Raw genomic sequence first — 15,493 nt, 5'->3', positions numbered from 1 at the left:
TTGGCACTAGGTAGATTTCATAGATGATGTTAGATTAAAATATCTTGTTTTTGCTTATGGGTTTTGAAAATGCTTTAATGAGTTTTTCATTAAATGATGGGCCCATGAAACAATCATCTCAATGCATTATATATATTTCTGGAATAAGTCACAGTCAATAAGCTCTGGGTAAATATTACATATTTATAGCTATTTCCAGGATCTTCAAATTTAAAAAAACAAAATATACACAATTGAATATTAGAAAATGACATTCAAACCGCACAAAAGATTATCCTAATTTCTGGAAAATTAAAACTAAAAAGAAAAGCAAACAACGTTCTGGCCCCTCTTTTTCACAGAGGATAAAAACCCTACAATTTAAGGGATCCCCCCCCCAAAAAAAATTTGTTGTGTAGGAAATAAATGTACTTACAAAATATCAACAACTTCCCCTCCCTGCTCAGTTTTGTAATATTTACTATGCAAGTATACCTGCTCTTCAATTTAAGAAGTTTTTTCTCAGGTAACTTTTTATAGACACACTTGAAAATAATAATTATTTATGTTGCCACATAGCATTAAACCACAATTTTATGTGTCTATCAGTTAAAATTACCCACCAAAGCTCACAAGTGATGCATTCAGCCCTCTCACTCCTTAAATATCCTGCAAATGCAGATATATATCCTGTACATCATCTCTCAGGTTATATGCTCAGTTTGTATTAATCATTAATAGTCCATGTTCACACCAATATCAAGGTGTGCTTTTCTTGCAGATATTAATGTACCTCATGATACATTAAATTCAGACGTAAAGTGAGTAAATACAAAAAGTAATTTCATGTAAACAATCCTCATGACATATCCAACACAGAACATTTTAATAAAGAATTCAAGTCACAGTTGTTGTTTTTAAATGACCAAAACTCATAATTCAAATATATACTCATTGGCTAGATATATACGCCTAAATATAAGAGCTGCCAGTGCTAAAACAAGGAGGAGAATCAGTGCATTTGAGCCCATGTGGTTTGTGTTGACCCTTGGCTGCTGAACCTGATTGAAGTTGGTTGAAGTTGGCACCCTTCTGTGCTGTGCACGCCGCTGGCGAGGGCTCATAGAAGTATTATTTGATGCAGGCTGGTTATGTTGTTCTTGACTTGAGCTGGCTGAGTTGGTCTGATTTTCAGACTAAAAAAATAAAGATTCTGGCTTTAATAGAACAGAATGGAATAGAACATGGAATGGAAACAAAATGCAGCTTGGCAACTTCACTGAGGCTGCCCAGTGAGCTTCATGGGTGAAAGGGGATTTGAACTCTGATCACTCAGTTCCTAGATCAACCCTCTACCCACTACATCACACTGGTTCAGGGTTGTGCATGAACTGGAATGTCGTGCTAAACCAAGAGTGGCTAGCCTGTTGTACCCATAATCTCTTGACCACTGAACATGCTGGCTGATAGGAGTTGGAGTCCAACATGATCATCCCTGTGCTGAAACATGACATAGTGTGAAGTGTGGAAGTTTGTTTTATGTGTGTCACTCATTCTGATGACCCAACAAATGGAATAAAACTAGTGAGCTGCTAGATGAAAACAAAGTCATCTAAAATGAGGTTAATCAAACTATTATTGACTTTCCCCCCTTCTCAGCACAAAATACAATTAATATTACTGGTGAGTGAAATGGATATGCTTAAGAAGACAAACCATACACTCAAGAACTATGAAACTTGCAGGGGGGCAGGAATCAAATCACAAACTCTGTAAGAATCTGACAGAAGGAAAATTGATGGGGAAATCTGCATAATATTAGCATGCCTGTATTTCTAAATAGCTGGAAAATACTCATCACCAAGCAACAGATGGTCTGACGCGATTTGACAGGATTTTTAAAAACCAATCTGCAGCTCCATCAACCTTTAAAACACACACACACCACACACACACAAGCTTAACTGGGATTTGTCTACAATTTGTCCGTGAATTTAGATTGCATCCACAGCAGTCATAGAAGCAGCTGCCCTGTCACAATACCAGGCCTCAGTTACTTCCAAAGTGGATGGGTTATATAAGCACTCTTCTTGGCTATATTAATATGTCATAATTAAGCAAACAATTATTTAAAATGGTCAGAATTAATACTGCCCTTTATGTAGTCAAATTTACTTGAGAGATTATAAACAAAAAGGAACATGATAAGCATATTTAATAGAATAAAAGCTGCAAATCACTAAAGAGCAGGGCCTCTATTTGCTTTGGTTTATATAAGTCTCTCAGGCTTAGGGATAAAACAAGTGTGGCTCTGGGGGCAAGTCCATATCACTGCTGCAAATAAATTACCTTCTGTACAAGGACCATTTAGATTCGAAAAGGCAGGATATTCTCTCTCTCTCTCTATATATATATATCTCCTTAGCTTACGAAGATGTTTAAATTGGATTTTGATAGAAAAGTTAAAATAATATAGTAAGCAAGGTCAGAACTAAAATAACTGATGAAAAGGATTTTCTATGGGCCAACAGCTCTGAAAAGCCATACACAGTAAAAACCTACTTATGTCTATCAAGATATAAACTTCATTGAATTTAAAGGAACTTACTCTCAGGTAAATCTGCATAGAGCTGCAGTGACAAACGGCAACAGATGAGTAAAGGAAGGTGACAGGACTTCAGCAATAGTAGTTTTACTGGAATGCTAATAAGCTTTTAAAAATGCTCTAAAGTGACATTCTACCAATATTATTTGGATTTTCTAAGTCTTTGCCTTCATTTGTTTTTCTCAGATTTATGAAACACCTACCACTTCATTGGGGGTGGTGTCCTGGAATGCTGGAGTTGTACTTTCTTGTTGTTGGTGTTCAGGTGAACTGGGCAAGTGGTTAAATCCCGATAAGTCTGCAGGTTCAGCAACAGATTTCCTAGATGAGTTAACTTCAGCCTTAAAAGGACAAAACAGCACAAATGGTACATCAGTTAAAAACTCTAATCAGACATGTTATATAATGCATCTTCTCTCTTCTCTAGCATTATTTATTCAATTGTTATTAAACAAGTGCACACACATTGTGTGCAATGTTATTTCCAAAGCAAGTGTCTTCTCAATTTATGCCTGAAATTCTGGACCTCAGCTGCGATGCTTACATCATTTGGTTGCCAAAGCACAGTACAACCAATAATTCTGAAACCCACCGAAGAAACTGTGAAGCCATAAATACAGCAGTATGGCCAACCCACCACATAATCAATCAATCAATCAATCAACTACTGCTGCCTCCATTCTTTCCAAGTGAACCCTGGCTAGCTGCACCAACCAACCTACTCTAGGTATGGTCCTATTCAAATAAACTGGGGAGGGGGTGGGAAACAGCAAATAGTTAAACAACCTTGAAACTAATTTGCCTGGCAAGTTCCTTAGCCTCTTTATCAGCTTGGCTTGAAGCACTTCCAGATGTTAATGGCAAGAGGGCTTCCTTCATAAGTGATCCACATCCTTCACAATAGAAATCCTGAGACCTGGAAAGTAACAAAAGTTTATACGCTAATTTAATTGAACCACCAACAGTGATGAAAATATCCAGCATTCTTAATGAATCTACACATGTATGAAATTATAACGTCTGCCATAGATCTACCAGCACAATTGCTATTAAATTTTGCCATCTATTAGCTCCATGGTGCATTCTTGACAATAACATATTTGTGGTAAGAAAACAAAACACAAGTGACTAAATGTTTTGCTCTTAAGTATTTATTTAATAAAGAACACGCAAAAATAAGAATAGCTGACACCTGATCCATTGCATGTTTATTCAGAGGCAAATCCAGATGTTCAGTGTAAGCATTCATAGGATTGTCCTCTAAGCTAAGAACAGAATGCACAAAATAAATGAAGGTGACCATCCTGAGCAAAGTGGGACAAACTTCTGAGTAAATATGCTTATGAATGCAATGTAACATACTGAGCATTATACACTGAGCAAATAATATGATTTACCTAGCCAACTTAAGAGGAACATAGGAATAAGATTCAGAAATAAGATTCAACATAAAAAAAAATTAGTCACAAAAACAAAAGCAAACCCTTACTTCTTAGCAAGTGCTCTTCTTTCCTCAGGGGTATAGTCTAGAGACCCTATGGCTCCCTCCCCTTTCGTTGGCATAAATCCAATAATAGCAAGCAATGCAGTTCTTACTGTGATCAAAAAAGAAGAGGGGTGCAGGTTAAGTACTAAATAGGGGAGGGGGAGAAAACTACTTAACGTACAAATTTATAACAGGTAATTTTAAAAAAATAAACCCAAGGTAATGCAAAATATATTAAATCCTGCCCCCAATGTCCAACACATGCCTGAAGAGAAGCAGGAATGTCACATAACATTTAAAAGGAAAGATCTGCTGTTGAATGTAGCACAGCAATTTTACAGTGGTACCTCAGTTTACAAACTTAATCCGTTCCAGAAGTCTGTTCTTAAACCGAAACCGTTCTTAAACTGAGGCATGCTTTTCCTAATGAGGCCTCCCACTGCTACCTTCCGCCATACAGATTCTGTTCTTAGACCAAGGTAAAAATTCACAAACCAGGACACTACTTCTGGTTTTGCGGAGCTTGTAAACCAAATCATTCATAAACAGGACTGTTCTTAAACCGAGGTAACACTGTACTTGTGTACTGAGGCCCTTTGCTGCCAACAATAGCTGATACTTACTGCTCCATGATGGTTGCCATGTTTCAGGATGATGCCCTGAGATGCTTAAGCAAATTTTCTTTCCCACTTCAAACCTGCCATTAGCCTTAAATGGGCACATAAGAAAGAAAGATAAAGAAAAATAATACTATGTAAATCAAACCATTTTCATAAGCAAGATTCAACTAGTTTGAAGAGAGTACAGTATCTTTGGAATACTGTACAATTGTACAGTCAACATTCTGTAATTGAATGTTACGGGAAAGAAACTTGAAATCTCAGCTGTAGCAGAATTGTTTTAGTCGTGCTCAAAGAACAGAGTATTCTCAATGATTGATGAAACTACAGTCAAAGGTTTATCCAAACCACCTCTAAAAGAGGAACTTGCACAAACATGAGTGCTGGAAGGAAGACCGCTCCCTGCCGCAAGGCCCATTTCCACCTGGTCTAGGGGGCAGGACCCAGATTCACCCTGAACAGCTAAAAGCGGCTCACTGGGAGGCCATGCAGGAACAACTCTTGGTTTGCTGCAACTGGCAAAAAAGTTTTTTATGGTTCTAATTTTCGTTCCTCTGTTTTTTTTTGTCAGGTTGGTGTTAGTTAAATGTTTAGTTGGAGTTGGTGGTTATCTTAATTTGGGCATAACTGTAAACTGGTGGTTCTTGTTGTTGTAAACTGGTTGTTATTGTTGTTTTCTATTGGTTTATTAGTTTGTTTGTTGCTTGTACAGGATTTTTTTGTTTTTTAATGTTTGATTTTAGTTGTGTTTTTATATATGTTGTAAGCCACCTAGAGTGGCTGCGGAAACCCAGCCAGATAGGCAGGAGATCCGGAGATAGACAGCCCTGATACAGTTTGCTCTTCTTTGAATCATAGAATCATAAAGTTGGAAGAGACCACAAGGGCCATCGAGTCCAACCCCCTGCCAAGCAGGAAACACCATCAGAGCACTCCTGACATATGGTTGTCAAGCCTCTGCTTAAAGACCTACAAAGAAGGAGACTCCACCACACTCCTTGGCAGCAAATTCCACTGTCGAACAGCTCTTACTGTCAGGAAGTTCTTCCTAATGTTTAGGTGGAATCTTCTTTCTTGTAGTTTGGATCCATTGCTCCGTGTCCGCTTCTCTGGAGCAGCAGAAAACAACCTTTCTCCCTCCTCTATGTGACATCCTTTTATATATTTGAACATGGCTATTATATCACCCCTTAACCTCTTCTCCAGGCTAAACATGCCCAGCTCCCTTAGCCGTTCCTCAGCAGAATACAGTGGCACTATTACTTCCCTTGATCTAGATGCTATACTCCTATTGATGCAGCCCAGAATTGCATTGGCTTTTTTAGCTGCCGCGTCACACTGTTGGCTCATGTCAAGTTTGTGGTCAACCAAGACTCCTAGATCCTTTTCACATGTACTGCTCTCAAGCCAGGTGTCACCCATCTTGTATTTGTGCCTCTCATTTTTTTTGCCCAAGTGCAATACTTTACATTTCTCCCTGTTAAAATTCATCTTGTTTGTTTGGGCCCAGTTCTCTAATCTGTCAAGGTTGTTTTGAAGTGTGATCCTGTCCTCTGGGGTGTTAGCCACCCCTCCCAGTTTGGTGTCATCTTCAAATTTGATCAGGATGCCCTTGAGTCCATCATCCAAGTCGCTGACAAATATGTTGAATAAGACCGGGCCCAAGACAGAACCCTGTGGCACCCCACTAGTCACTTTTCTCCAGGATGAAGAGGAACCATTGATGAGCACCCTTTGGGTTCGGTCAGTCAGCCAGTTACAAATCCACTGAGTGGTAGCATAGTCAAGACCGCATTTTACTAGCTTCTTTACAAGAATATCATGGGGCACTTTGAATACAGCAGATTCTCTCAAGATCTCATCTTCAGTCCATGTTATGTCTCTGTTTGTCTAAACAATCCGCATAACCAAGAGGACTGCAGTCACATAGGCTGCTCTAAGTCACATCAAAATGCTCCTCCAGTTTAATTTATTGACCAAAATATCAAGGTAATTCAGTCCTAGCCTACAGTTATTAATCATAGCAACTAAACACAATTAGGCACACATCTACCCCACCTCACCCCCTCACACAAGGAGGAAATTGTTTTGATATATGTAGCATTCTTGGTGCACGCAATGAAAAACAGCTTCAAATATTGGGAATAGTGGAAAATACATAACTAGTAATTTTGTTACGTTATACAGTAAACTGAACAAAAGACAGTAGTGATGTTTTGAAGACTAGTGGACATAAATCCTTTTTTTTAAAATGTAACTATTAAAACTCTCAAAACAAATAGGAGAAAAATCCTGAATGGTACTGAGCATATTCTACTGTTGCCAAGCCTTCTCCAAATCACTTAAAACATTCCATTTCTCAAAACACCCTAAACAAAATGCCTTACAGAGTTCAGAACAGAACACAATTCATTTTTCTTGGGACCTTTCTAATGCTCCCTGCATAAAGTCTAGAAGTGAAGTTCCAGTTTGCCTAACTGGATACAAAGAGAAAGGCCAAAAAACCAGGGGTCTCTATTTGCTTACACCTTTTTAAAAATATCATTTAAGGAGACCAAATTTCTGATGTAGATCTAACAAGTGCTTATGCTGTTATGAATGGCTGAGAAACAATCTTACCGTTAAGAGAATAATACTTGGTGGTTTCATAGGATACTCTGGTGGTAGTACTATTCTTCCATGATAAACTCCACCATCAAAATCTGAATCTGGAGGACCTCTGACAGTGAAATGCCACTCAAAAAGATTGTCCTACAAGCAACCAAATATACAGAAATACATTGAATATAATAGCAACAGAAGGACATGATGGGGGGAGAACAGAGGCCATGATCTGGGAGCCCTCACATATTCATGCTAAGCCATGGGCTTAGTGTTATAGTCAAACCAGCTCAATGTGCTTTTCACAATAACTGCAAATACAATGAAAGACAGACTGATTAAGGTAGGCATTGCTGTTGTGAATTTATTTATCAGAATGGCCACATGCTAACCTCTAAGGGCTGTGCATGATAATGGTCTGTTGGATCCTTCAGTTCTGCAGCTTCTTTCATTAAACGTTTTACAGCTGAAAGAAAAGAAAAAGAAAAAAAACACTGTAAGTGATTTCAGTATCAAAAACTTATAGCCAATAGGCCTAGGCGATATATCTATATATTAGGGGCAGAGGAACTCAGGAGAGGGGGTGCTTTCACCAGCGATATACCGCTGAGTGAAACCAACATCATGGTCTGCCCTCATACTGTTGCAGATGGAGAAACAAGCTGCATCGCCAAGACACAATACACCTTGTTCTTCCCTCTGCTTCAACAAGCCCCATGTCTATCCAGCTTGAGCACGCTGGTGGGACATGGGGCTTCTCAGCTGGGGGGTGAGATGGCTCAAAGAAGCACTCCTGCCCCCCAGCTGAGCCTCACCAGTCCCCCTTGCCTGTCTCCAGGCAGCAGCAGAAACTGCCTCCACTGCCTCGGGACCAGGGGGCGGGGGGAGACACGAACGGACTGCTTCTTTCTCCCCAAGGGAGAGGCAGCCCACCCGTGCCTCTCGCTCGTCCCAAGGTGGTGGAGGATACTGCCTCAGCTGCTTTGGGATGACTGGGGTGGAAAAGGGAACAGCAAAACAAGACATGAAGTTTTAATATAGCAAGAAATTATAGAATATATCAATTAAAAGGCAGTAAGACAGAATAGGTGCTTTGAAGTCCAGTCACCCATCTGAAAAAGGAGAAAAACTGAAGAAATGTGAAGGTTTATTATTTCAGTAAATATATTTGTATGTATCTCAAAGGAATATTTTTTTTTAAGGAGCTTCCAAGTACATTTGTAAAATCAAAGTAGGTTACATATCCAGTCCGAAGTGACAGAAAACAAAGCAATTGTCTGGGATCTAAAAAGCCATGTGCTTAAAGAGGATCTATGCATAAAGGGATTGTTGAGATCTCCTTTAGTCTGAATTCAAATGTTATGCCAAACAGCTGACCTTCAGAAGCTTTTCAGAGAAAGGGGTGGGAATGAGGGGCTGCAATAAGAGGCCTGGGAAAAAAAACCTGATGGAAGCGTAGAACACCAAACTAAGTTGTATGGATCTTAACCATAATTATCCATCAGATTTATCTTGATTCTAATTTAATGCCCCTGTTTCAAACACATATTCATGTAGACATGCACCACTGATTTAGTATGCAATTCACCAGACTCAGTTACTACTAAAATAAGGGTATATAATAACATTTCTTATATAATAATTTTTGAAATGGCAAGGGCAAGAAGCAGGCTTTGCAAGGGCAAAAGAAGTTGCAAGGCAAGGAGAAGAGCTTCTGAGCAATACTGATGAACCGTTTTGCTTTTCACAATTTATGTAAGCTGGACTGCTAACATCAGAACCTACTGGAGTAAAAACACTCCCTTCATTTTATAGATTACAAAATGTGAAATTTTAACAGGCCACCTAAAATTATACATTAAACAAACATAAAGACTCAGGCACAATCCTTTGAAAACAAATTTCGGTAGTGGTCATTATTATATTTCACTGGAGTACTTTTATCTCCAACCATTGGTAAGCATTTGATTAGAAGGACCCTATCAGGATGGATTGCAGTTTTAGCTGCACCCTAGATCCCTAGACGCTGGTGGTGCTGTGGTCTCAACCACTGAGCCTTAGGCTTGCTGATCAAAAGGTCGGCAGTTCGAATCCCTGCAATGGGGTGAGCTCCCATTGCTCAGTCCCAGCTCCTGCCAACTGAGCAGTTCAAAAGCACGCCAAAAAGTGCAAGCAGATTAATAGGTACCGCTCTAGTGGGAAGGTAAATGGCGTTTCCATGTGCTGCTCTGGTGTTGGTGTTCTGTGGCTTAGTATTGCTGGCCACATGACCCGGAAAAACTGTCTGCGGAGCAGACAAACGCCAGCTCCCTTGGCCTGTAAAGAGAGATGATCGCCACAACCCCAGAGTCGTTTGCAACTGGACTTAACTGTCAGGGGTCCCTTTACCTTTAGAGCCCTGTAGCAGATGACATGCCCACAATGCCAAAACAGTATCGTGATTTTAAAAATATGCAGTAAAGAATACTTTTATCATTCTTGTGGAGGAAAAAAAAATCTTAAGGAAGCACTGGGCATTTACCTATCAGACTGTTTAATGCAGTGTATATGTATAAGCAGAGACAAAGTTCTTATTATTTCATTTATTAAACACAAGGACACATGTTTTTCTTTGCTTCTCATCTCTGACTCTGAAGGGATTAGTGAGTCAAGATTTAAGTGCAGTTTTGCATTTCCAAAGTGGCTGCCATAATTTATTACTTCTTTGTCCCAGCAGGCTTCAGTGTAACCTAATATAGTTCTAATCTAATTAAGTCTGCAATACCTTCCTTTATCACTATCTTAAGCCTGAAACAAAGTATAGTATACACATTTCTATAAATCTGCAAAATAATCCTGAAATACATTTATTCAATAATTACTAATACTCTTATGACTTGCAGGCATGAAATTTATATTCAGCTTTAAAAAAGTATGTCTACTCTTTGTCTTTATTCTTGCATCTCCCTTTAAATGTTCCATTCTTTCATTCTTCTGTCCTACCTTGACTGAGTTGAGTATACAGGGGAAGAGAACTATTCCAATTAATTGCCGGGGGCAAGGAAAATATTTGCACTGAGCTATCCTTTAAAAAGTAATCTATATGTATGAAAAGTGATGTGCCTAATCACATCTGAACTGTGAAGGACAAGAATGCAACTTTGCATTCTACTCTGTATAGTGTCTACTCTGGAGCTAGTCACAAAGGAATCCTCTGTGCAATTACTCAGAATTAACTGCGAATAATAATAATAATAATAATATTATTTATACCCCGCCCATCTGGCTGGGTTTCCCCAGCCACTCTGGGCGGCTTCCAACAAAATATTAAAATACAATAGTCTGTTAAACATTAAAAGCTTTCCTAAACAGGGCTGCCTTCAGTGCAGGACTTATTCCTTGGTAACTGTGTAGGGTATATTAAATGCAGAGAACCATGTAGAGGAATGAGCACTGACTATGAAGGCTGTATTGCAGAAGGGTTCGGGGTTTTTTTTGTTTTTTTTAATGTACTTAGGTACTTCCAACATTTTTGGCAAGAGGCTGAATGTGACCCACCAGGCCTCTGAGTCCAGTTCTCAGGACTCTCCCCAGGCCACAGTCACCACTGCTCTGCACTCTCCTTGAGAACTTTTGCATGGCTGGGATGTGTCTGTGAGCTGTGATACTGCCTCATGCCTGGATGAAGGATGAGGAGAGTTGCATGAGTAGAAATTTCTGACTGTTTTGTGAATGGAATGCAGCCTACTGTACAAAGTTAAGAATCACATCCCTTGCTTTGTCCACTCTTGCATCTAGCAACACCCACTGTCTTCCGGACACCAGAATGTTGCATCCAATCACGTCCTATTCACAGTAGACCTACTGAAAGTAATGACCTTAAGTCAGTCAAGGTTCCCTACCTCTGGTATACTAAACATTAAAAACCCATTTCAGATACAAAATGCCATTACATTTTCAGGTATGTCTCAAATGCATTCATTTGTCACCCAGAAAGCATCATGATTTAAGTAAGCTTTGTGGTCCTCCATGCTACCACAAATTGTGAGTGTTCTGAGAACTTTTGAGAACTGTGTGACTGCATACTTCCTTGCAACATACTTCATAAAGTACTGGATACACTGAAGGCAGAGAGTGCATAAAGGATATCCAAACAGAGGGTTCATTTGAAACAATCTTCTAGGCCTATGGTAGCAGCATATTATATTTTCTTTCAGTCAGATTAGAAGGAACCTACCACCACCTTGGCGCAAAGGTTCATGTGAAATCTGGCAGCTGCTAAACTCAGTCTATATCAGCTATTTCCATGAAGGCACAAATAGTCTTAAAAATCACAGTGGGGATTGAGTACAAAAGCTAATCAGATCTGAGCTCAGCACATGCTGAGCAGCAGCTTTTCATATGAGAGTATGAGCCTATGGCAGGGAAGCCAAAGACAGCTCATACTAACCAAAGCCTCAGCTACCACAAGCTCAAAAGGCCCACTAGCCAAACTGCATGTGATGATTGGTCACATGTGTTTGGCTTGCAGTTTTTTTCTATAACAAAATACAGTCATAAAGGCTGCAATCTAAAGGAAAGACAAACAAGTGGCTGGATATAGGAGGTTCCCTTTGGATGGTTTTCTATTCAAAATCTTCCATGTTGGCCAGGTAATATTTAGCAAATCAAAATGTACTAGATCTTGTACTAGAAGTACATAAATAAAGTTTCAAAATGGCCACTTTCCAGGTTGCAATTAGTTGTGTCCATTGTGTGGAGCTTCAGTATTCACAATGTATCCATTATGTAATACACTAGAGCATGAGTCACCATCATTGAACTCATGGGTGCACCTGCAGAAGCCTTTGCCAGTGCCTACAAGGTCCAGGTTCCCTCACCAAATTTTTCTTATTGGGGGGCCTTTATAATTGGGGAAAGAAGAATAAACCCTCCACAAGTATGGACCCCCATGCTAAATCCCCATCCCTCTTGCAATTTCACTTTAAATATATATTCTATTATAGTCAACAGAATGCCTTTTTCAAGTCTAGTCATGACTTGACTGGGCATGATCTTGAAGCTGGGGAGGGGCAATTAACTCTTGCCTTGCCAGCTGCACTCTCCAGGAAGATTGCTTCCCCCCAATTAGACTTAGAGGAAGGAGGAGTTAAAACATTTTTTCAAGCCTAATTGCTGTCGGGAGTGGGATGGGGTGGGGAGAGTATGAGTGCACATGTTTCTGTATGGTTGTGGTGCATGTGTGGTGCCCGTAACAGTTTCTCAAGTCTGCAAATGTGTCCACAGGCTCAAAAAGGCTGGCAACCACTGCTGGAGTCTGACCAAATTCCACATTATCAACATCAATTGTGACTATAGCATTGCCACATACTTAAGTGATCTTGTGATTGTTTCTTCAGGTGTTCATTTACCATGTCTCTGCTCAAACAGCTTTTCATAACACTGCACTGGCAAAATTACATGTGAACTGAGGCTGTGTACACACCTCAGAGAGCTGTCATTCTTAGCAACCTTAATGAACTACAGTTCCTAGGATTTGGGGGGGGCAGGGAGAGAATGTGCTATAAATGTGTTGTGTATGCAGCTAGAGTTAAACACCTTTCACCTGTAACTAAACAGACTAGCATCTCCTTTGCACAGAGAAGGTTCCTGGTTCAATCCCTAAGATCCCTAGGTAGGATGGGAGAGGCCCCTATTTGAAATCTGGCAGAGCAGCTGCCAGTCAGTGTAGATACTGCTGAGCTATATGGGACCAATGTTCTGACTCAGTAGAAGACAGCTTCCTGTATATGTACCATAGGACAAACAGAGCAACTCAACCTGCATACCAATTTGGTCATGTGAACAGTGTGATGGTGTGGAGTTTTTTTCCTGCCCCATCCCCCGATTTTTAAAAAAAATAATTTAAGAACAAGCATCCTTCAGGCAAGAAAACACACACACACTGCAAGCTTATATGGAGATGAGTGTTAGGTACACGTGTGCCAGAAGAACCGGAAATATGCTTGATCCAAAATAGACGCAGAAGATTCTTATGGAGCCACAAGAGATGAGCTGTGGGTGGGGAGCTCTGGACTGAGGCAAGAATGCCCCCCAACCCTGAGCAAATGGAAGACAAAACAACAACCCTCCCCCCACCTCAGTGACACGAATAACCTCTGTTTTCCAAGCCGTCTCCTCGTCACCCTCTTGGGGAATCGAAAGTGAAGGAGGCGAGAGAAACGTCTCCCTTGGGCTGAAGCATCGCCGAAGAAGCGCAAGAACAGCACCCACTGAGGGGCCATAACCATAACAATACATAAAGCAAAATGACTCTCCCCTCCCCTCTCCTCCTGCCAGGCACTTTGCGGCAGAAGACGGAGGAGGCCGGGGAGAGAGCCGGTGGCCTTGGCCTAGCCGAGCATCCGAACCAGGGGCTCGCGTGATGCTGGATCCCAACCCCCGCAGTGCCATCTCCCAGGGAAGGCCACGAAAGGACCGTCTCGGGCCCCCTTCCCTTAAAGAAGAAGAAGCAGCCCCTGGCAATTCTCCCACCGCCCCTTCCCCACAACTCACCGGGGCTTTTGAGGTTGTAGCGAGTCTCCATGGCGGCGGCGGCGGCGCCCGCGATGCCTCTTCCCTCTCCCGCCCTCCTTCGCCCGTCCCTTCCCGGACTCGGCCGGGGCCACGTAAGGCTTGTTCCTTCGGCCGGGCGCAGAACAGCAACGCCGGCGGCGAGGCGAGACCGAGGAAGGGGCGGGAGGCGGAGGAGGAGGAGGCAGCCGCCCGCCCTTCGTTTCTTCGCAGGCTGCCGGGAAACTCCCCCTGACGTGGCGGCGGCGACTCGGAGGAGGACGGAGCCGCCTCCCCTTTCCTTCGCCTTCCCAAAGGGGGCAGCGGCAGGCGGCCCTCAGGATGCCACTCCCGGCTTGCCCTCCCCTTGACCCGCACTGCAAAGACCATCACCCCTCCATTTACTGATCCGGAGTAAACTAATCTGGAGTAATTGCCACAACCCCAGCTACCCGCTCAGCACTTGCTAAGAGGGTTAGGATCTTCTCTACACCCATTAGCAGTATATTGGGGAGAGGAGAAGACAGACACACCCACACCCAGAACCAACTCTGAACAAGTTCGGTCCAAAGTATGTTGGCTCCCGAGGCATGAAATCAGATAGGATGATGATATGCGCTCTCTCTCGCTCTCTCTCTCTCTCTGTGTGTGTGTGTGTGTATATATATATATATATATATATATATATATATATATATATATATCCTTATAAATTTTCTTCTCCCAATCCTGCCTCCCCCCCTTGCGACTTGAAATGGAAAGCACTCTTTGTGCATCTTCCTGGTTCTAAGACAAGGCACCTAAAAAGCTGCAATCCCGCTTACCTCGATGTGATCATAGGATTGCACTGCAAAAGTTGTTTTGCTAAATTCAAAACCAAATTAATGTAATTTAATCCAGAAGATGGGTCATAATCACTGCTACTCCTACTACCTAGACTGTCATTAATACTTCATTGTGAGAACACACCTTCTTATTTACCAGTAGACTATAGAGCAATGGGATGCGAGAGAGCAGAGGTAATGCTTTTTTCACATTTGTAGGCCTAAGAAGTGGTTGTGAAGCCAATCTATAATTAGCTGATGCTAGTTATATTTGCACAAAACATAGTGGCATTCATGCTCAAGAAGTACTCTTTCAGATGTACAGAACCTTCACTCCAAAAGGAGGAATTGTGTGGTTTCCATTAAGCTTAATCTAGAGCTTCCTAAGAACAGATGGCAAAAAAATTAGTTGGCAGTTCTGCCTAAACAGAGGCAACAAGCTGTGCTTAAGCAATATGAACTTAAATGCCCATTGTGGGGACACCTGAGAGGGAAGGGAAGACAAGCAGTGTTTTATGTAATGCCTTTCATACAGTAACTTGGGCAGGGTAAGTTTTATTAAACAAATCCAAATAATTGTATTTTGGGTAGAGCTAGAAAGAGGGAGTGACTATACTGCCTCATGTACCATCTTCTTTAGAAATGTAAATATAGCTTCAGATGCTTTTTGAAACTTGTATTCATTCATATGCAACCTGTGAGCCACTTTAGTCATCTCTTGGAATTGGCATCTTATGGAAGCAGAAATATGTGGACCCTCATACATTGTTCCTGTTACCAACATATACTTGCTAGTCAAAAGATTAGCATGAATGGTTTGAGAAACCATATGCTGTATTTCCATTAC

General features: G+C 41.2%; 1 protein-coding gene across 1 annotated transcript; it reads right to left on the bottom strand.

The window, feature by feature from the left end:
- Positions 1 to 163: 163 nt before the first annotated feature.
- Positions 164 to 14,106, bottom strand: UBE2J1 (ubiquitin conjugating enzyme E2 J1). Its single transcript, XM_081905589.1, has 8 exons — positions 13,826 to 14,106; positions 7,684 to 7,757; positions 7,310 to 7,441; positions 4,694 to 4,778; positions 4,074 to 4,179; positions 3,371 to 3,500; positions 2,788 to 2,925; positions 164 to 1,175 (listed from the first exon to the last, which is right to left on the bottom strand). Exons 1-8 carry the CDS (start codon positions 13,854 to 13,856, stop codon positions 912 to 914), a joined length of 960 nt encoding a protein of 319 aa, XP_081761715.1. The 5' UTR covers positions 13,857 to 14,106; the 3' UTR covers positions 164 to 911.
- Between the last annotated feature and the right edge of the window lie 1,387 nt (positions 14,107 to 15,493).

The sequence above is a fragment of the Podarcis melisellensis genome (genome assembly GCF_964234715.1).
Source record: "Podarcis melisellensis genome assembly, chromosome: 3".
Taxonomy (NCBI): Eukaryota; Metazoa; Chordata; class Lepidosauria; order Squamata; family Lacertidae; genus Podarcis; species Podarcis melisellensis.
This window is presented reverse-complemented; position numbering and strand designations above follow the sequence as displayed.

Excerpts from the sequence above, each read along its gene's own strand:
- UBE2J1 (XM_081905589.1), bottom strand. The coding sequence starts at position 13,856 with ATGGAGACTCGCTACAACCTCAAAAGCCCCG. Across the intron at positions 3,501-4,073 it reads AGAAGAGCACTTGCTAAGAA|GTCTCAGGATTTCTATTGTG; the intron begins GTAAGGGTTTGC and ends GTTACTTTCCAG. Across the intron at positions 2,926-3,370 it reads CCAGGCAAATTAGTTTCAAG|GCTGAAGTTAACTCATCTAG; the intron begins GTTGTTTAACTA and ends TGTCCTTTTAAG.